General features: G+C 43.6%; 1 protein-coding gene across 2 annotated transcripts in view; it reads right to left on the reverse strand.

The window, feature by feature from the left end:
- Window positions 1-1475: 1475 nt before the first annotated feature.
- The window catches only part of flt1 (fms related receptor tyrosine kinase 1), a 46118-nt gene continuing 26291 nt past the window's right edge, over window positions 1476-21302 (reverse strand). For both annotated transcript variants that reach the window (XM_076290866.1, XM_076290865.1), the window contains exons 12-30: window positions 18957-19065; window positions 17458-17769; window positions 15368-15514; window positions 14930-15061; window positions 13421-13527; window positions 12578-12713; window positions 11867-11971; window positions 10928-11041; window positions 10574-10662; window positions 8128-8239; window positions 7844-7935; window positions 7178-7300; window positions 6846-6957; window positions 5471-5570; window positions 5163-5268; window positions 4301-4404; window positions 4104-4173; window positions 3895-3986; window positions 1476-3505 (exon numbers count right to left, since the gene is read on the reverse strand). In XM_076290866.1, coding sequence (XP_076146981.1) covers window positions 3382-3505; window positions 3895-3986; window positions 4104-4173; window positions 4301-4404; window positions 5163-5268; window positions 5471-5570; window positions 6846-6957; window positions 7178-7300; window positions 7844-7935; window positions 8128-8239; window positions 10574-10662; window positions 10928-11041; window positions 11867-11971; window positions 12578-12713; window positions 13421-13527; window positions 14930-15061; window positions 15368-15514; window positions 17458-17769; window positions 18957-19065 — 2286 coding nt within the window. In that variant the 3' untranslated portion in view covers window positions 1476-3381. The remainder of the gene's footprint in view (window positions 3506-3894; window positions 3987-4103; window positions 4174-4300; window positions 4405-5162; window positions 5269-5470; window positions 5571-6845; window positions 6958-7177; window positions 7301-7843; window positions 7936-8127; window positions 8240-10573; window positions 10663-10927; window positions 11042-11866; window positions 11972-12577; window positions 12714-13420; window positions 13528-14929; window positions 15062-15367; window positions 15515-17457; window positions 17770-18956; window positions 19066-21302) is intronic.

Below are 21302 nucleotides of genomic sequence, written 5' to 3' on the forward strand. Positions count from 1 at the left end.
TTTTTGCATCACTCTCCATACTCTTAGCTACCTACTTTTGTTTTTCATTCAACTACCTTTTTGCCCCTTGTGTAACTTCTCTCTCTCTCTCTTTTTCTCCAACTCTCTCTCTACTTTCCCCTTGCAATGCTCTCCAGGTTTCTTTATTTTGAACCTGTGAATAAGTGAAGCTTTTTGTAATTTTTTGGTGCTGGATCTCCTTTACTCAGTTCTGGTGCAGTGATGCATGATGGGTAAATGTTGACACGCACTCTTGCCTCACTTGTATTCTTTGTTTTTAATTCTGTGGACCAATTCCAGCAGGAGGTGGGGAAGAGTGGGCGGTCAGACCTGTGGGAGGAGGGGAACGAGTCAGGGCTCTGTCGAACTCTCTTTTTTATATTTCTTTTTTGACCTCTTAAGATCATGTGACCTAGGTGCTGCAGCTACTTTCTCTGTGTGGTCTGTGACAATGTGGTGGTGGTGATGGTGGTGGGGAGGAGTGGGCAGGCAGGGAGGGAGGGGGAGAGAGGGGGTGGGGGGTGGGTGCTGACCGGGTAGAACTCGGAACACTGAGCTGGTCTGGAATTCTCTCTCAGGAGTGCCCGTCCCCGGGGCGTGCCAGTGACTGAATGTGTCTGACCCGTCATTGGCCGTCGGCCCCGGTCGGAAGGGTCCAAGCTACAGTGGCGTGGATGCCGGCGGGACTTGAATCACAGACAGAACCACACTGGACTGGCCGGGTTGTGCCGTGTCATTGGACAGCTTCCTGTCGGCTTGAGTGTATGTTGGTTTGTGTTTCATTTTTTTTTTTTTCTTCTTTTTAAAAATAATGTACCATTTCTTCTGTTATTTTTTGTTGTTTTAGTGACATGATCAATAAGAACATCTTGGTCGATGTGGTGCCAAGAAAACCAGAACCCAACTTCACCTACCCACTGATCCACCAGCCAAGTTAACACTTAAGTTAACAACTCTCAAGACACACACACACACACACACACACACACACGGTAACCCACGGTAACCCACACCTTAGACTCCCACAGTTGATGGTCATATCATGATGGTCAATCCCAGACTCACACTCCAGTCTTGTTGGTGGTGACCCAGAAGACCCCTACACTGGCTCTCTCCCACCTCCCCAGTATCATTTTGGCCCCTCTTGTGTTCATCGTCTCACATTTTGCAATATTTGTGTGTACAGCAGTATTTTAATAAAGAATACCAAAACATACGTCCTTGGTCTTTTTGTCTTTTGTAAAAAGGCTGTCTATTATACTGTGTTGTGATATGCAACTTCATAACAGATGTGTGACATATTACATTGCCAAGCCAGTACAGATAATTTCTAAAACACTTCCTGAACATCAAAATTGGCTAACATCAATTACTCATCCCAACAAAATTAAGTGGTAATCACTTGCAACTACAACCACTTGCTTGTCAGCATTGCAATATTGAGAATAACAGCAATAAAGAGAATATAACAAACATAAACACATTTTTGGTTTTATAACATTGAAATAATACTCCATTTTAAACATAAAAGTGAACTTATAGCTTATATGTGGTTTAGTAGTATATTCCTCCTCAGTGGTAAGCACAAAAGTTTGGCAGTGGTGGTTCTTCATTTTGGTTACAAAAAGTGCTATGGGTGCCGATGCCTGGGCACAGTTTTAAAGGAGGGCAACTTAAATCCCAAAAACATGATGGCACTGAAGTGATCCGAAACTGCAACTGTTGAGCTTTATGTGAACGTGAATACAGCAGAGTAATAGTAGAATAATATCCCATAATATCCCACACTGAGTCACAGTAACAAAGTAATGGCCCCCATAATGAAGTCTTGTAGCATAAACTTCATCTTATGTGAGCATATATTAAAGGTAATAGGTGATATTCAGTAGTATCTATTTAGCCATGCATGTTTCTGTCATTGTACAATACAATAGCTTATTCTGAGACCAGACCCTGGGGGGTATTCTACGAACTTGGCCTGGTGACAAACTAGGGTGTTAACTTGGAGTAAGTGGTAAACCTCTGTGGCTTCATTCTACAACATGTCCTGCGAATACCGCCCAGGGCTGGACCTAGAGTGCGCTATCTGTTACCCTGGACTTGATGCATCACCCCAATACTCAAGCAGCTCTATATAAAATCAAATAATAACGTCCAGCATATTAGTGTTTACAGCAATAGTAATTGCGTGGTACATTGTATTGTGCTCTAGTGAAGTACTTGGTACCGGTTATAGCGAAAGCACTAGTTGAGAGATAAGTTCACTTATTTAGCTTAGTAAGGGCTAAGAGGTGTGGTATGGAAAGCTGCCTCTTCTCGTTTAAAAAGCAGAGTTTAGATGGTTTAGTGTCCTACTTTATATTAAGTGTCCTTAATACAGTGTCCATGTGGAATAAATGAACAAAACATTGCACAGCTCAAGAAAAGACAAATATTGCATAACAACATATACTAGAGTAGGATGTAGACTTTAGACCTAATTGGAGGTTATGTTTTTCGTTTTGATTTGTTAGTCTGTTGGTTTGTCAGCAGGATTATGTAGACAGACAAACAGGCTGATTTTGATGATCAGTACTTTGAGAAGGGGTACAGTATGAGACAAGAACTCCTTACTATCTTAGAGCAGATCCACATCGAGAGGGCAGATCCACTTTTGTTCACTTTCTTTCACATTGCGACAGTCCATATTGGCCTTGGTGGAGTCCTGCAATCTCTGAGTGCCCTAATACTCTATTACATACTAAGGATGGACACTACAGTACATATGAACACTTCATATAAAGTGAGGCCAAAAAGAGTGAGTTAGATGAGGTTGTATTAATGGAAGAGCAGAAACTGTTGATGCAGGCACGTCAGAATTAAGTGGTATGGAAAAGGGTCAGGTGAGATCAGAGATACAGTTGGGTGATATCAGCAGGAGTAGGATAGAGTTATAGATAGGATGATGTGCTAGAGTTAGAGTTTAGTGTGGGTGGGTGGTTTAATGTGGTGGTCTCGCTAACTTTTTTTTGGACATTTCCAAAAATCACCTATTTCAGGTGATTCAAATAATGGCTCCCATTGTATGAGGCAGAAAACAACTGTACACTCATCACCGATTTCTATTTGGGGGTCCTGAATATTTTTCTATGAATCTAATCCCCTCGATGAATCTAATCTCATCTAATGAAAGGAAAATCTGGGCAGCATTTTTCAAAAGGCTTTGTGCTCAAGATAGTCTGCACAAATAAACATGGCGAAAACAACTGGAGTGCTGTCCAAGGAACAAAAGAAGGGAATGGACATTAGAAGTAATACTCATGTTTGAGATGGAAGGGGCATGTTGTGATGGATAAATGAGAATTGATTTGCCATCGGGCAGTGCGTAAGACACCTAGCCCCTCACTCAGTATCACAGGGGATGATGTGACGATCCGTCTTCCTCTTCACACCAGAGGAGCTGCTCCTACGGGGCAGGGCCTGGGCCTCTCCCATGATGCTTCGGCACCTGATGAGGGAGAGGAGCCTGCAACCATTGAAACGTCTCGGTCAAACAGTGAGCTTCATTCAGACACATGGCTGCTCATGTCGCAGGTGTGATGCATGTTTCAGGGTCTTCTGACTGGAAGAAAATGAGGTGTGGAGATATGACTGATTAAAGGAGAATTCCAGCGATTTTTCATATAGATCTGTTTCTCGAACACACTGAGTACTAGTTGTACCAAGTTTGAGTTGCTTCAGCCAACAGTTAGAGCTGCCAGGCAGCTATAGTGCTAAACACAACTATATGTTACACTGCACACACACTTTTTTCCCCATCCTGACAGTACTCTGTGACCTCGAGAAACAGAGATCTATCGCCGGAAAAATCGCCGGAATTCTCCCTAATGTCCTTTAAAGAGTTGGAGGACTCACTTGCTCAGGTTGCCAGTTTGGAGTTTTTCACTCCATTTGAGGTTCTTCAGCTCCTCTGAAGGTAGAACCATACCACTGTCTGTCTGGTTGTCCTAAGATAAATGTCATGATTTTATCGTTTATCAAGGTTTATCAAGGAAAACGTATCCCACTTCTGTATAGGACTTTCCAGACAGACCTGTGTGCATTTTGTTTAGGCTGAAACGCACCTCTGAGCTTTTACCCTGGGGATTTTCTTCAAAGGTACTGATGCCATCTGTCACTCTAGTGTTGATATATCTGAACAAAAAGGCAAATGTGAGGTAACATTACACTGTACACATGCTACAGTTAGCATTTAACACATTCATGATGACAGCAGTAGCGCATTCTTTCTCAACTCTCTGTTTATACACTGTAATCTCACCCATGATTTGCAGTCCTTTGGCTGGTGTCTCTGTAATCCTGCTGAATAACCACATTGCTTTCCTCACTCAGGAACGTGTCCAGGGGAATATAATCCTTCCCATCCTGGGCAAAGGGATAACATACTGTGGTGTAAAGAAACTAAGCAGGGTTCAATCTCACGACGCAATAAGAAGGTGTTCTCTGGTGAAAAATCCCAGATGTGATACAAAAGACTGAAACTTTTTCTTTTTATATCAAGAAGAGTGCCTTGGTTCATTCTTTTATATCACTTCTGGGATAACATACTGTGTGTACATATATACTAAGTATAAGTATATATACTCTTTTGATCCCGTGAGGGAAATTTGGTCTCTGCATTTATCCCAATCCGTGAATTAGTGAAACACACACAGCACACAGCGGTGCTCGGGGAGCAGTGAGGGGTTAGGTGCCTTGCTCAAGGGCACTTCAGCCGTGCCTACTGGTCGGGGTTCGAACCGGCAACCCTTCGGTTACAAGTCCGAAGTGCTAACCAGTAGGCCACGGCTGCCCAAACTGTACTGTATGTCTGTGTATGGGGTGATGGTGATGGTGGTGGTGGTGGGGCAAGACAGAAAGTTCCCTGTGAGTAATCTATAAGATAAAAAATAAGAAGGAATATCCACACACAAACTCCCCTTCTTTTTGTTTATTAAAGTTACACCAAAAGTTTAAAGTAAAAACTATTAAAGTACTTTTGGTGTAACTTTAATAAACAAAAAGAAGGGGAGCTTGTGTGCGGATATTCCTTCCTATTTTTTACGATATCACTTTTTTATCTAGCACCTACTTTTGGATGTGCGCACTTTACGTTTGTTTGGATAATCTATAAGCTAACCCACCTGCTTGACACGTGCCTGTAACAGGTTCCCGAGTGTGTTCACCAGAACAGAGAAGGTGGGCCTCTCACTTGGATTCTTCTCCCAGCAGGCTAGCATGGTGTTGTAGCTACAATAATACATTGAAAAGCCACATTAAGCTTTATTCCCAGCTCATATTCTCTCAGTTACTTAACTAGCAAATACAAAAGACAATATATCAGTGAAATGATGTACAGCAGGACAACTACATGTACAGTTTCCAGCCTTAATTGCATAAGGAAACACAGTCCGATGTTGTTTGCTTGTTGTACATGGTTAATGTTCCTTACATCTCTGGGGTGCAGTATTCTGGGGCACGCATGCGTCTGCCGTGTTTCAGACGGTGGCAGAACTCCTCGTTCATGCTCAGTCCCGGGTATGGAGAGGCACCTGAACAGCAGGGCAGAACGGGTCAAAACTTTGAGGCCACAGTTACCGGGTGCAAAAAAAGGGGGTCATGGAGGAAAGAGTTATAGTACTTACTTCATGAATACTCAGCGCATTTTGAATACTGTATGTTATGGTTATGATTATGGTTATGGGATTTGGCAGATGCTTTTGTCCAAAGCGACATACAAATACAAAACAGTATAATACTTAAATTTCACAGGGAACAATTTAAAATGTTGATCAGACTACATTAAGGAGAATAGCAATATTAAACAACAATGTCAATTCAATCAATAGCCTAATGGAATAAACAATGAAAATGAAGGAAAATAGCAATAATAAACAATAATGTATTCTAGAAATCTAGACGCACCCTAGCGGCAGCAAATGTAATTTGCAGCCAGGGTAGTCTAGCAACTCTCCGTTGGCTTGCGAGATGGAAAAATAAAACTTCTATCAGGCCAATCACATCCTGTATAGAGTCGGCGACGGTTACGCATGAATTTCCTGCTACTTGAAAACAAAGAAGATAGATGCTGCTGATGGACTCGAGTTAAGCTTTTTTTAAATTGGCAAAAGTTTGATCAACTAGCCAACTAGCTCTGCTGGTGGGAAAATGCATGGGACTCATGAGTTGTAGCGCTATCCTATTGTGTGCAGAGGAAATTTGAAAGACAACCGTTTATCGCGCCCATCGGATTGAGCGCTGCCAATGGTAAGTTCCAAGACCCTACATCTTGATGTGGGTCTGGCTCGTCAGGCTAACAATAATGTCCATTCAATCAGTAATATAATAAAATAACAATAACAATAGCATGGTAAGACTACAGTGAGGAGAATATCAATAATAAACAACAATGTCAAATTAATCAACAGCCTAATGAAAATAAACAATACTATACAAACCATAACGCATAAGAAGTGCTTAATAAACAAAGTGCATGGTGAACAGATATGCCTTTAGACCCCTTTTGAAAGACCCAAAACTATCACAAGAACGGAGAGCACTGGGCAACTCATTCCACCAACATATGTGTATGTGTGTGTGTGTGTGTGTGTGTGTGCATGTGTGTGTGCGTGTGTGTGAGTGCTTTCTTGTGTGCATGCGTGCGTGCGTGCGTGCGTGCGTGTGTGAGCTTGCATGCGTGTGTGAGAGGGAGTGTGTGTGTGTGTGTGTGTGTGTGTGTGTGTGTGTGTGTGTGTGTGTGTGTGTGTGTGTGTGTGTGTGTGTGTGTGTGTGTGTTAGATAGTCATATTGACATAAGGATGACACACCCAGAGAGAAGATCTCCCACAGCAGGATGCCAAAGGACCACACGTCGCTCTGGGTGGTGAACACCTTGTCAAAGATGGACTCTGGGGCCATCCACTTCAGAGGCAACCTGGCCTGGGTTGACAAAGACAAAAACAAACAAACAACATACAGAAGCAGATAAGCAATCAACAAACATTTGTCCATATGTAACATATGCCCGTATGGGCAGATAGACAAACAAAAAAGCAGACAGACAGACAAACAAACAGAGAAACACACTTAGTTTAGAATAGATCAAGACCAGATGATATAGTGGACCTGTGATCTTCATCACAGGATGTTAGCAACTCACATCTCCTTTGCGTACATAGTCAGGGTTCTTGTAGATGTCTCGCGCCAGACCGAAGTCGCAAATCTTCACAATGTTGTTATCGGAAAGCAAGATGTTCCTGGCAGCCAGATCACGGTGGATACACTGCCAGCCATAGGTTCAGAAAACACTACTGTCAATATCGGTTAAAGTGCAAGACAAGTGTAAAAAGTGTGAAGTTGTGAAGTTAGACACATTCTGATGACCTCTAACAGACAACATGAAGAGCTATCATGTCAGTTACCAATGGTCGGAAAGGTTCATTTTGAAATGCAATAGGTTAAAGGTTACTAGCTATCATGTTAAATAATGTAATAAGCAACATAACTAATTTGGCTTCTTCATCAAAGTAATGTAAGTTATTACATTTGATTACTTTTTGATTGGCATACAAGAGGCAGTGCAACTTTAGCACTGTACAATTTGAGCCCAATAAAAAACACAAAACATTTGAGCACATTGGCAAATTAATGGAGCCTGTGTGTGTGTGTGTGTGTGTGTGTGTGTGTGTGTGTGTGTGTGTGTGTGTGTGTGTGTGTGTGTGTGTGTGTGTGTGTGTGTGTGTGTGTGTACACGCCATGTCATGTTTATAACATGGTCATGTTTGTGTGGTATAGATGCAAAGCACTACTAAACGGGTTATGTCACCTTTCGAGAGGACAGAAACTCCATGCCTCTGGCCACCTGGAAACTGTATGAAATTAAGTCCTCAAAGAGGAGGGGAGACTCCAAAGTCCAAACTGAAGAAGAAGAATGGAGGGCAAAGACTAACATCTCAATAACAAGACCAGAAACATGAAGGTTATATATTATGTACAAAGACATGTAATCACACAGTTAACTGAACAACAACCAAATGATTTGTTTGTCTATTTGTTTGTTTGTTAGTTGGTTTGTTTATGATGTATTATTATTTCATATCTCTGCCTCACCTTGGCTCTCTTCCTCTTCCTCTCTCTCTTCGCCAAACCCTGAACTGACACTGCTTTGGCTACTGGCCACGCTCAGCAGACGCCTGTCCCCGCAATCCCCCTCTCCTCTCGCCTGAAACACAACGCTCTGGTCAGGCTGGGTCAGGTCAGAGAGTAGAAATGTTCTTACATACAGGAACAGGCAGTGGTGTACTACGTGATACGCAGGACTACGCAGTATACCCACTTAAAAAGCATCGCCATCTCAGTATACCCACTTAAAATATGCAAGGATACATATTAACATTTGGGGTTAATCATAGTATACCCACTACAGCTAACTACTACTACTTCACAGTATATCCACTATAACTAGACTACACCACTGGGAACAGGTCTAACCTTAATATGGGAGTTAGAGAAACAAAGTCTTAATATGTGTTGCTCTAAATACGGCAGAGGGAATTCAGTATGCTGCCCTGTGTATGTCAAATCAGAGGTTGGTTCTCCAGATGTTGATTTCAGGGCAGATGTTGAGAGGTACGCTGTCTGGTCAAGACTGTGAAGTTTTTGATTTTAACACAACAGCTGAATGGCGAAGAAAACAAGTGTTGGTAAAGACACTTCATTAGGAGAGGGAAAAAGACAATATCACTTTTCATATTTTTGAACATGTAATATTCAGCAAGCATATAAATTCCCATAGTGCTTTGCTTGACTCTGTTAGCCAAATGGACACAGAGTTGTGCCCAGATGCGGAGATGGGCACCGCTGGGTGTTGGCTAGTTGGTAACACTTTATAATAAGGTGTCATAATAAATAGCATATCCGGGGACCCCTCATGGAGTGGAAAATTGTCCAAGAACCCCTCATAATCGCAACACATAAAACTTAAGTTAAGTATGTTAGATGCTTATGTTATATGTATTTTATAAAACATAGAGGGCTAATACCACAATAGTCATGTTAGCAAACTTTGACAGTATGTAGGATTTTTTAAAGGGTTATTGTTTCTTGTCAAATGTAGGCCTATTGTGTTGAACACACAGTGTTTGCTTCACATAACTTTCATTTTGTTGGCGGTTAAAGTGTTTTGACGTATTGATGTAACGTATCAGCAGGTCAATTGGGCAAACACTGATACTGTAGCATTTTTCGCCATATAAGACAATTTCATATTTTGTAGCAAACTTTGTCAGGCACCCCCTGACAATGTGCTGCAGACCCCTGGGGGTCCCCGGACCCCACTTTGAGAACCAATAGACTAGTCATTACCTAACCCTTTGTTAAAGGTGCTCTAAGCGATGCTGGGTAACGTCATTTCTGTTGACTTTCAAACAAAACAGAGAGCTAGCTCGCTACTTCCTCCCCCTCCCTCCCGTGCTGCTCCCGTGCAATTGAAGCTCTCCTAAACGCGCATCTCCTCTGTGATTTGCTGGAACAGTTTGTTATGTTTTTATGGGCTAGGTTTGATCAGGTTGTTTTTGTTGCCGTTTTTGGAGCCTGTGCTGTCCACAGAGATCACGTTTTTTGATTTTTTTTTTTGTGTATTCAGGACACAGACAGCTGGCGGTTGATTAGGTGATGTTTGCAGTAAGTATCATAAAATGTTTTAGCCTAAAAAATGTGTGGCATCGCTTAGAGCACCTTTAATATTTGTAAATTGCTACTAAAAAAAAACTCTGTGTGAGTGTTGAGACAGAAAACTATTAACTTGTCCCAAATAGATATTTTAGTAACAATTTACAAAAATTAACAAAGGGTTAGGTAATGACTAGTTTGCTATTTATTATGGCACCTTATTATAAAGTGTTATCGGCTAGTTTCTTGCTTTGAAAGTGTCACTGAACCATTTGACCTTTTCTTGATAGTTCATGGTGCTTACAGTAGACGGGCACTTGGTGATAGTATCACCGTATGGTATTAAAGGCAGATTAAAGAAGTGAAACATAACACCAGAACAGACAAATTGTGACAGAAGGAAGTACTGGCCTATTTGACAAAGAGGAAGTATCACATAGGTGCAAAACGGACAAGAAAAAATAACTAAAACATCATAATACTCTTAAAAGAGTGAACAGCCCTGGAAACACAGGAGGCCCGCGGGCAAACGACAGTGATGATGTTACTGTGGGTACAATGACATTGGCAATTACCTGTGATGCCAACCATAAGAATATGAGTTTACACGGGCTAATGCTATGACAAGGAAGTGAACTGCATATCAGAGTGTGATGCTATTTTAATAAACCAGACCAATTGTCACTAGCTAAGCCTGACTATGGGTAGAACTGTCACTGCAAGCTGATTACAGGGGATAAATGGATGGATGGATAGAAGTTGATGGATAGATGGATGGATGGATGGATGGATAGATGGATAGATGTGTGTATGTATGTATGAATGTATGGATGTATGGATGGATGGATATGCTATGTAGATGAAGACCTGCAGTGCTTCACCTCACCCTGTTCATTAGGAACACCTGACGCTTGCTCTTCAGGTATGCGGACAGGTTTCCATGCCTGCAGTATTCCACAATGACCATCAGGGGCCCTGCTGAGTAGAAACACTAATGAACCTGACACCTGACCCACCAAGACCAAGAGCTTTGGGGACATGCATTATGTTCACTTAAAAAAAACCCTGCATACTTGTACAGACACATACATACATACACACACACACACACACACACACACACACACACACACACACACACACACAAAGATACACAAATATTGGCACAGATATAAACTGACACACTTACAAACACATAAACAAATACATTCACTTTCACCAACATTTCACACATACACACCTCCAGGTTTGGTACAGGCTCCTAGTAAATTGACCACATTTAGGTGATGTCCAATATGGTTGAGAATCTTCAACTCAGTCATCAGAGCCTTGTGCTCACTGGGTGTGGCTCCCTCTAGTGGAATGCAAATGCAACTACATTTTTACACAAAACGTAGTGTCTGTAACAGTGGCAACACAAAGAGTGTAAAAGCTTCTATACTCATTGGGGAACATTGGCCAAAATGCACATATCATATAATTGAAGACTTATGTTACTGTCTAACATCATGCGTTTTGTGTTGCGAGTTTTGTGTAGTATTACAAACGTCATGAGTTGAATACCACAGAAGTGGGTTATTGTTGGCATTCGAGTGTGTGTCCCACTTCTGCTGAGGTGTGTGTGTGTGTGTGCGTGCGTGTGTGTGTGCATGTGTGCGTACGTCATGCATGCGTTCGTCTTACTGTCTAACATCATGCGTTGTGTTGCGTGTTTTGTATAGTATTACAAACGTCCTGACCTTTCTAAACTTCTAAACAACAAATATGTATATATAATTTGTGTATATGAATGCATTTCAGTGTATGTGAGAGCGTTTCAACAGTGTATGTAAAAGGTTTCACTATAGTTTCAATTGGAGCTTTTCGGTTGTGTGTGTGGGAAGCTAATATTTCAGTTGTCTATGTGTGAGGCTTTCACTATAGCGTGTGAACGGTTTCATATGTGTGTGTGACAGGATGTGGTGTGGATATGAGTGCATTTTATTCTTACTAGTGTGTTTGAGAGCATTTCAAAAGTGTATATAAAAGGTTTCACCAGTGTTTATGAGAGGTTTTTTAGTTGTGTATGTAAGCGTATCATTTTTAAGTTGTTTATGTGAAAGCTTTTCACTGGTATGTGAGTGAGGTTTTCAGTATAGTTTGTGAATGAGTATTCCCCTCATATATAACCCCTCTATACCTTTCAGCATTTTGACGGCCACTGTGCTGCAGCCATAAGAACTCCCGATGCCAAACGCGGATGCCTGCACCACCTTCCCAAATGCTCCCTGACCCAGAGGCCGCTCTGCCAAGCACACATGATCACACACTCAATACTGAATCTCACTTACACTTACAGCCAATAACTAAAAATCACACAACCTTTCATATGACAAATCCAAACTTCATGAACCACCTAATATTCATTTATATGGCATTTTCAAATTGCAAATTTCAAATTTCAAATTTCAAATGGCAAAAACAAACCAGCCACAGTTTTTAGTTGTGAAGTAAATCTTTCATCTTTTCTGATCAAATGCATATCATATAAAGTAATTGATGTAATTCCACCAGTCTTCCGATGCGCTGTTCAACTGCACGCTGTGTCTCTATTTACTCTGCCTGTGCTGTTTCCGTTTTACAGGTCCCTTAGTGTTGTTACATTGGGACAGTTGCCCACCCAATTGGGCTATTTTACTCCAACATTCTATTAATGATTTCATCATTTGGGCTATATTTTGTCTATATTTTCATACTGTAAGGTGTTTAGCACTCTGTAGGCAGGATTTTTCCAGTATGATCTGGCAACCCTGATAGTGAGCCAGAGGCACCCCAATGTGCAAAATCTGGCAGTCAGTCATATACACAATCAAACACCATAAAGCCATCTAGGCATCACCCTTCTGTGTACCGAGTTTGAGGTGGTCCCGAGGAAACTCCCACTGGGCAGGGTCAAATTGCAGCCTATCACATTGCTCGGCCAGAGGTCCCTCCCCTGGGTCCAGGATGATAGACAGGTACTCGGGTTTAGTGGCTGAGTGGCGCGGCTGTCGGAGAGAGAGGAAGAACGTCACAAGAAGCTAATGTACCTGAGCTATAACCTGTAGCTATAACTCAGGCCTACAAAGCAAGGTGCCAACAACGGCAAGAGCATCATTTAGGTTCCCAATGAGTTCAGCTTTAAATAAGACATATAGTTTTACTGTATATTCGCCTTATTCACCAGCAGATGGTGGTGGTAATGCACTCTGTTTGCAAACTGCCAAAAAAAACTCACTGAAGACACTGAAGAATTATTGACCTATGCATGTATTGGTAGGATCCATTTGGTTTTTGTCATTCATTTTTTGGAAGAAGAATTGGATCTAATAATTTGGATGGCCCCCAGAAGTGACTCTGTGGGACTCCTGAGGGAGTGTTAAATAAAGGAATTATCGAACAAATCAACTGAGTTAAGTCTGAACAGAAACTTGAAAGTGAATAGAGCATTTGTATCTGTCAGATTTGTCAATGATGTAACAGGATGGGCCTGTCTGATTTTAAGCCCTGAAATGTAAACACAAGCCACAACTTTTTTCCCAAGAGGAGCGTTTAAGAGGAAGGGAATAGTGTCCTTGAACTGAGCTTCATTTTGCTACTGTCAATTCCAAGTATTTCTCTTTTTTTATCTTTTATAACGCAAGGGGGCCAAATTTAGCCGTGAGAAGCTTTGGCAGTGGGACGTGGAGGGGAAGTTTTGATTGGCCGCCGTCACCTGTTTGAGTTTGCGAATGAGGAGCGTGAGCAGAAGCCAGAAGACGGTGGCCACCACGCATGCACACACCAGCGTGAGAACCTCCAGAGACACCTCCTCAGCTGAACCTAGAGCACAGCAACGCAGGGACACAAGCAGATGTCAGAGGTTCATTACACACTCACACACACGCATGCATGCATGTACGCACGCCCGCACACACACACACACACACACACACACACACACACACACACACACACACACACACACACACACACACACACACACACATTTTACCCCACACATACACACAAATATGCATACACACACGCACACACACACACACACATTTTAGCCCATACATGCACACAAATATGCATACACTGTATGCAGATAAACACCAACACACACAAACACACACATATACAAACACACACAAACACACACACACAAGCATGCATGCACACAAATGCAGACGCACAAATGCACACACGCACGCATACATGCATACAGTATACATATGCAGACACACACAGCATAGCACTGATAACCAGCAATCTCAAGTTCTTTGACAAGAGGGGAAAGAACTAGTCAGTATTTGCACGTGTCTGTGTGTGCATGCGCTTGCACTGATAACCCAAGCTGGGGAGGGGGTAATAATCATGGTGGGGAGACTTTCCAGTAAATGTTCAGTATGTAGTACTTCTCCCATCCCAAAGGGGGCGCTCAAATGTCATTACTACAGCCGCTACGTGAAAAACCTCACAAACAGGCATAACAGCCTCTCCCACAGAATGCCATTCATCTTGCCCGATTTTGTTTTGAAGATGCAGAAATAGCTAAACAGTTTATGGGTTGCAAACCAAAGGCCTTCCGTAGGAAATCAAAAAGGGAGACAACTTCCTTCCTGGTTCATCAGAACACAACAACACCAGCCTAACCCCTACCCCCCCCACCCTTTAAACACCTCTCCACCCCCCACCCCCCCTTCTCCTTGAGCTGGCGAAGAGGCGTCTGCTCGCTCTTGTATCCGGAGGTCTTCTCTGTGCAACTGGAGGGGTGGGGGGTGCTGCTAGGAGCTAATTAGTTCCACCAGATTCCAACGTCACCAGACACTTATCAGGCTCTTCACATGGGGCTGGTTGGTCTGAGGTCCTTGGCCCTCCTTGGCCGATAAGAGCACCTGGACTCAGGCACTGTTTATTTGCCGAAGATTTGTAGCCTCCTCGGTTTCCTGCCTCCGCATTGTGCTGGTTCAGATGGACGGGGCGGGCACGTGCGTGGTCAGTTCACGTCGGAGCATCTCTTGTCTCGCTGTGTTTTTGCTGGGCTAAAATTAGACGCTTAGAGTCGATTCTGCGTTCAGAGGCTGAACAAATGTTTAGATTGGTCATTCAGAGGAAGAGAGAGAGAATGCTGGATTTTCATGAAAGAGACTGAAATAGGAGTGGAACAAGTGGACGATGAGGATGTCATCTTTTTCGGGCAGTGTGATGCGGGGTAATTTGAGTTACGGTCTGTTCTCACCTTCGACCCAAACGTAGGCGGAGCTTTCCACAGATCCCCTCTCATTGGTGGCTTGGCAGGTGTACAAGCCCTCATCCTCGACTGTGATTCGCTCAATGTGGAGAGCCCCGCCCTCTGGTGCCATCATGATGCCTTGAGAAAGAAAGGAAGAGAGTGAATGAAGGAAAGAGAGAGAAAGAGAGAGGGGAACATTTCGAAAAGCAAAGAAGAAGAGAATGAAGATAGGAGAGGGTCAGAGAAGAAAGAAGATATACAGTAAGAGAGAAAAAGAGAAAGGAGAAATAAGAGGAAGAACGATACAGAGACAGAAAAAGAGAGAAGAAAAGACAGACAGAGAGAGGGAGAGAGGGAGGGAGGGAGAGAGGGAGGCAGGGAGGGAGGGAGAGAGGGAGGCAGGGAGGGAGGGAGAGAGGGAGGGAGGGAGGGAGAGTGTCTCACCGGACACCTGGTGGAGCCTCCTGTGGTCCTTGTACCATGCGACGCGGGGTGGAGGGACCCCTATGACGGGGCACTGCAGGGTCACTGAGGTGCTGACGTTCACTCTGCAGTCGCTCAGGTTCTGCAGCAGCAACGGAGCCGCCAGGGCTACAGGGACAGAAATCACAACCTCATAAGACTCAGTGTGTGAGTGTGTGTGTGTGTGTGTGTGTGTGTGTGTGTGTGTGTGTGTGTGTGTCTGTATGCATGAGTGTATGAGTGTTTACCAGTGTGTATGCGGGTTCACGTGTGTGTGTGTGTGTGTGTGCATGTGTGTTTGCAAGCGTGTGTGTGTGTGTGGGGGGGGAGGCGTGCGTGCGTCCATGTGCGTACGTGCATGTGTGTGTGTTTCTCGTTCTGTTCGCCAGATTTCATGCCAGAGGATGTCTTGTTGATGTTGTCATGTCTAGTGGAATGTATGATGTTTTCTGATAGAAAATGAGTCCACACAATCCCAAATGAATGCTTCGCTATGAAGAGCAATGCGTCACCACTCATGAATGGCATAAATACCGTGCCAACATTACAATTGCTCAGCAAACCACTTACATAATGTGTGACGTTTCATGTTGTTTCTCACTTTCTCTGTTCTCATTCACTGCTGTAGTTTTGTGAAGAGTGCAATGAATTGCTATTCTTTTGCTGCAACATTCGGACTGTTCTGGAATGTTTGACTTGCAGCCAATGGGAGCTCTGCCATTTAGTGACAACCCTGCGGTCACTGGTGTGACACAAATTGTTGAAAATGGACTAAACCATGATTTCCGCTACAGCTGACAGGGGACTGGCTCACGTTCGCTTGGGCCTAAAACACAATTTCCTCCCAACTTGGACTACAGGGACGTCACTGAGTGCAATTATGAGCATTTTTTTTAGTGGCGGACCCAAAAGTTAAGTTGGGATCTCGGCCATATTCAATATTAATCCTGAGAAGAAAAAAAAAACCTCTCTGCTACCGAGGTAACTTCACCTAACATGTGTTAAAATCTTTAATTGAAGAAATCCCTTGGGTCTTTTTTTCTAAAGGAGGCCACGCATACACATAACCGTGGTGGTAGAAATAAAAAAAAAAGCAGATGAATATAGCTGGTTACCGTGACGAAACTGATTGTTGTTTCAAATACCTTCCTCCCGGACACAATTGATTATTGTCTCTTCCCTTGGTCCGGTGACAGGCTCTGATTGGTTGATTGTTCTGGTGGCCATGCGGAGAGCCTGTAAATATGGCATGTGGGGAAGTGCCATTGTTTACCCTTCCTCCCGCCCAAGCCCCATTCCCACGTGAAAGAGGTGGTGGTGGTGAGGAGCGCCTGGGGAGGGGCCGCAGGAAGTTCACAGACCCAGTTTCCCAAGGACCGCTCTGAGTGTGTGTGTGTGTGTGTGTGTGTGTGTGTGTGTGTGTGTGTGTTTTAGTGTATGTGCATTTCAGTGTGTGTGTATGTGACTGTGTGTTTGTGTGTGCACGTGTGTGAGTGTGTATGTATGTGTGTGTGTGTGTGTGTGTGTGTGTGTGTGCGTGTGTGTGTGTGTGTTTCAATGTGTGTGTGTGTGTATGTGTGTGCGTGTGTGTGTTTGTAGTTCTTCATACGCAGATGTGTTTCCTAGGTGTGTCACAAACGGAATAAATATGCTTATGTGGCGTGCACTACGTGTCCAAGTGACTGAGTTGTTGTGCGTGAGCATACACATGTGGAAGCCTGCACCTCTTATTCAAGTAAGGTTACTCAGTGTGTAAACCACAGTAATATGTCAGTGGAGAGAGAGAGAGAGTGAGAGAGAGAGAGAGGTAGAGAGTGAGAGAGGAAGAGAGAGAGAGAAAACAAACTGACCTTGTTTGCATATGAATATATGTGTAGGTAAATGGGTGTTCAAGTAAACATGTATATGAGTCAGTGTGGGTGTGTCTTTGTGCGTGTGTGTGCATTTGTGTGTTGGTGTTTATATGTCTGGTGAATAGTATGTTGCATGGATGTGCATGTGTGGGCATGTGAATGTGTGTGTTTGTGCGTGCGTGCGTGTGTGTGTGTGTGTGTGTGTGCACACGGCCTTACCGGTGACCTCCACTTGTGCATCCTGATGCACGCGCTCTCCCGTCAGCAGGTGTCGTGCCGAGCATCGGTACAAGCCTGAGTGCGCCATCGTCAGGTTGCTTAGCAACAGCAGTAGCATTTGGGAGAAGTCGTCCTGAGTCTCCTCACCCCCCAGGGCGGGGCCAATGACTTGGGGCGTGGCCTGGGACCTGTCTATCACACGGTGCCATGACAACTCCAAGTACAGGTGCCTGCTGACGGAGCAGGACAGGTCGAGGTCCCCGCCCTCTGTCGGCTTCTCCCCCACTCGCACCGCAAAGCCCTCAGGGACATCTGTAATTGGACGACATCAATGTCAATCAAAATTGTTCCTATTTAAAAGAGCCCTCCCTCTCAGAGAAAAAGATGCTGAGGTAGGATCCCTCAGCCCAAAGCTACACCTTCCACATGGGACTAAGGGACTCTTTGGAGTGGAGACCGAACCACGTCTTTCCTTCACCTTTGATGACAATGTTGAATAGCCATTGTCGGTAAAAGTAGCAAGAGGACTCCGGTGAAAAGGCTTTTTATTTACTTTAGCTATTTGAAACTTCCCGTGGAAACCGCTCGAGGCTTTCCTGATGGACGGGAATGTTTATCTTTGGCGAACACCGCTGCGACGCTCAAAATAAAGAGCCTGAGGCTGAGCGGACCAGGGGAAGGGGAGCGATAAGGGCCGCAGGTTCCTGTTCTCTTACGGGACACACCCCGTCCCACTCCACTCCACACACACACACACTACAGACACACACACACACACCATCCTGTTGTCATGACAACCGACACATCCACATGCACATCAACTCTTTTCTGAGTTGGGTTGGAGGTGTGCTGGGAAGTGAGGGAGACAAGGAAGGAAGACAGGAAACTGAGAGACAGGATGTGAGATAGATAGACAGATAGATACAGATAGATAGATAGATAGAGAGACAGATAGATACAGATAGATAGATAGATAGACAGATAGATACAGATAGATAGATAGATAGAGAGACAGATAGATACAGATAGACAGATAGATACAGATAGATAGATAGATAGATAGATAGATAGACAGATAGATAGATAGATAGATAGATATATAGATAGATAGATGTAACTGCATCCATTTCTTAAAAAACATGGAATTTCAGATGATAGAAAGCTATACACAAAAACATAGACATGTATTTAAAGTAAAAGAAAGAAAAAGTGAAACAGAGAGAGTGAGAGTGAAAGGACTAAGTGATTTGTGTGGCCCTGCTTACAGAACAGAAGAAAGAGAGGACAGAGAGCAGGAGAGGGAAATAGCGCTGGAGGAGGACAGCCAGAGGTATTGTAATTTGTATTCTTTGGCTCCTGGCCGCCATTGTTACCCCATGGTGACCAATACTGAAAGTACGAGCACCGAGCACGCAGCCCAAGGAACAAAGGCAGAGGCTGCGGATGCCACCGATGACCTACAGCCGACGAGCCCTCTGGCTGGACCCTCTCCACCGCACCTGTGACATAGAAGAGGATGTCCATCTCATCTTCCCCCACCACGTTGGACGCCACGCAGCGATACACACCAGACACGGACGCCTCTGAGACAGTCAGGATTCCCACGGTCTGTGGAGACACACACACACACACACACACATATGCACAGACACATATGCACAATCACAGATGGAGACACACACACACACACACACACACACATACACATATGCACAGACACAGATGGAGACACACACACACACACACACACACACACACACAGACACAGATGGAGACACACACACACACACAGACACATTTTATTCGCTTTTTTCCAAAGCGACTTACAAAAATGAGGAATAACATTCAAGCTACAATGCAGAGGAGTACTAGTCAAAGTGGTACAAGAAGACGGAGGTAGAGGAGGGAAGAAAGGGAAGTGAATGCTACCACACAGGGTCAGACACAATCACACACAATCACACACACACACACACACACACACAACCCATACATACATAGCCAAACACAGTCACACACACATATACAGACATATACACACATACACACACAAACACAAACACAAATTCGACCCACAGACAAGTATGCACATATGCAGAGGTGGAAGTCTTACCATGTATTGGTTCTAATTCTGTACTTAACACACAGATGCAGTCACCCAGACATACACACACGCAAACACACACACACACACACACAATAACTCACTTCATTGGCTAATTTTACCACCCACTTTTTCCGCTAAGCCACTGCATAGGACAATGGGGAACCACATGCCAGCAGTCCTACCCACCACTTACCCATAGACCCCAGTCAATACATTTAAGACACACACACACACACAGAAAACACTTTTGTCCAAAAAAACTCTCATTCACACACGAACGGATACAGTATGTTTGCCACTTACAGTCGTGGCCAAGAGGTTTTTCCTGTTGTATGTGTTGTATGTGGATGCGTGCGTGCCATACGTGTGCGTGTCAGCCCTCATGAGTCTGCTGTGTCGTGTCTATGGCCTGTTTGTTCCTGTATCTCTGGCCTTTAATGCGTTTACTCACTTGTTGTCTGGGGTGTATTGAACAGTATGTGAGAGTGCTGTTTGTCCAGTGTGTGTGTGTGTGTGTGTGTGTTTAAGTGCGTAAGAGAGGTCACGAGTTGGGTCGCGATAGTCTGTCATTTTTAAAAAGTGGGTCCCCAGAAAAAAAGTTTGTGAAACACTGATTTACAGAGTCTCTGGTACACGTGAGTGCACGTGTCTGCCTGTGTTGTGTGTGTGTGTGTGTGAGTGTGTGTGTGTGTGGGTGTGTGTGTTGGGGTGGGGGGTCTTGATGCTCATAGCCCATTCCAACACAGAGCATTATTCACCTTGATGGCGTTTTACAAACGGAAGTTTGGGAGGAGCGTGACGGAATTAGCCACGCCTCCTTCTTCAATCAGTCAGGTTATTTATTTGCAGTCTACCTGCTGAAGTTGCAGCATCGGTGTTACTCCGCTCGCAACCCACCAACTCCCTTACGCCTCCCGTCTTCCATAGTTAAAGAATAAGGGGGTGTATGGCGGAATCCTGGCCGACTCCTGCCTGCGCAGTCGACTCTGGCACGAATCCGCAAAGCCCTTCAGGACCATGGCCAGAGACCTTGCCAAACATGCTTTTCTATTATGTTTTTATGTATTATGCTTTTATGTATTTATGCAAATTCAGGAATGTGACCTAGTGAATTCAGGTTTGTGTATCATGGGTAATAACATAATGATAAGCCCACTGAACTTTTTACATGTTTTATTTTACTTAATTCACTCTTGTGTGAGTGTGTTTTTATGTGAGTCTCCCTAAAACTTTGCTGAATGGCAAGCCACCTATTACTCCCTTAGCTAATACCCCACCTACATTTTACAATGGCTAAAACACTAAACTCCATTCTCTGAACGAAATTCTCAGTTGCTTAAACACATTTTTTGAATCGATCACCTTTTGGCAAAACCATATAAACCATACAACAGTTTTCACATATAAAACATAATTTGATCTCATAGACTAATTTTTGCAAAACTCTAAACACATTCTCATGCAATAAAACACATTTTGCATTGTGATGCACTTGTGATGCATAATGATAATGGTAAACATGCTAATGGTTATTTTAGGAAGGTGACGATAAGATAGTTCAGATAGTGCAAACAGGTTGCTGAACAGTACCGGTTCGGTTCATATCAACAATGAAACTGAAACTCACTGAAATCAGTGAGGCATTCAGAGTACACTGTAGGCTGTAGAATGCAATGTACTTCTCATTTATGGTACTGAAATGGCTTGATGGTGTTTTAGTCCCCCAAGGCACCTAGCC

This window comes from Alosa pseudoharengus, unplaced genomic scaffold (genome assembly GCF_046254945.1).
Source record: "Alosa pseudoharengus isolate Yale_2024_CS ecotype anadromous, Long Island Sound unplaced genomic scaffold, YU_APseudo_1.1 YU_APseudo_1.1_scf_18, whole genome shotgun sequence".
NCBI classification, from domain to species: Eukaryota; Metazoa; Chordata; class Actinopteri; order Clupeiformes; family Clupeidae; genus Alosa; species Alosa pseudoharengus.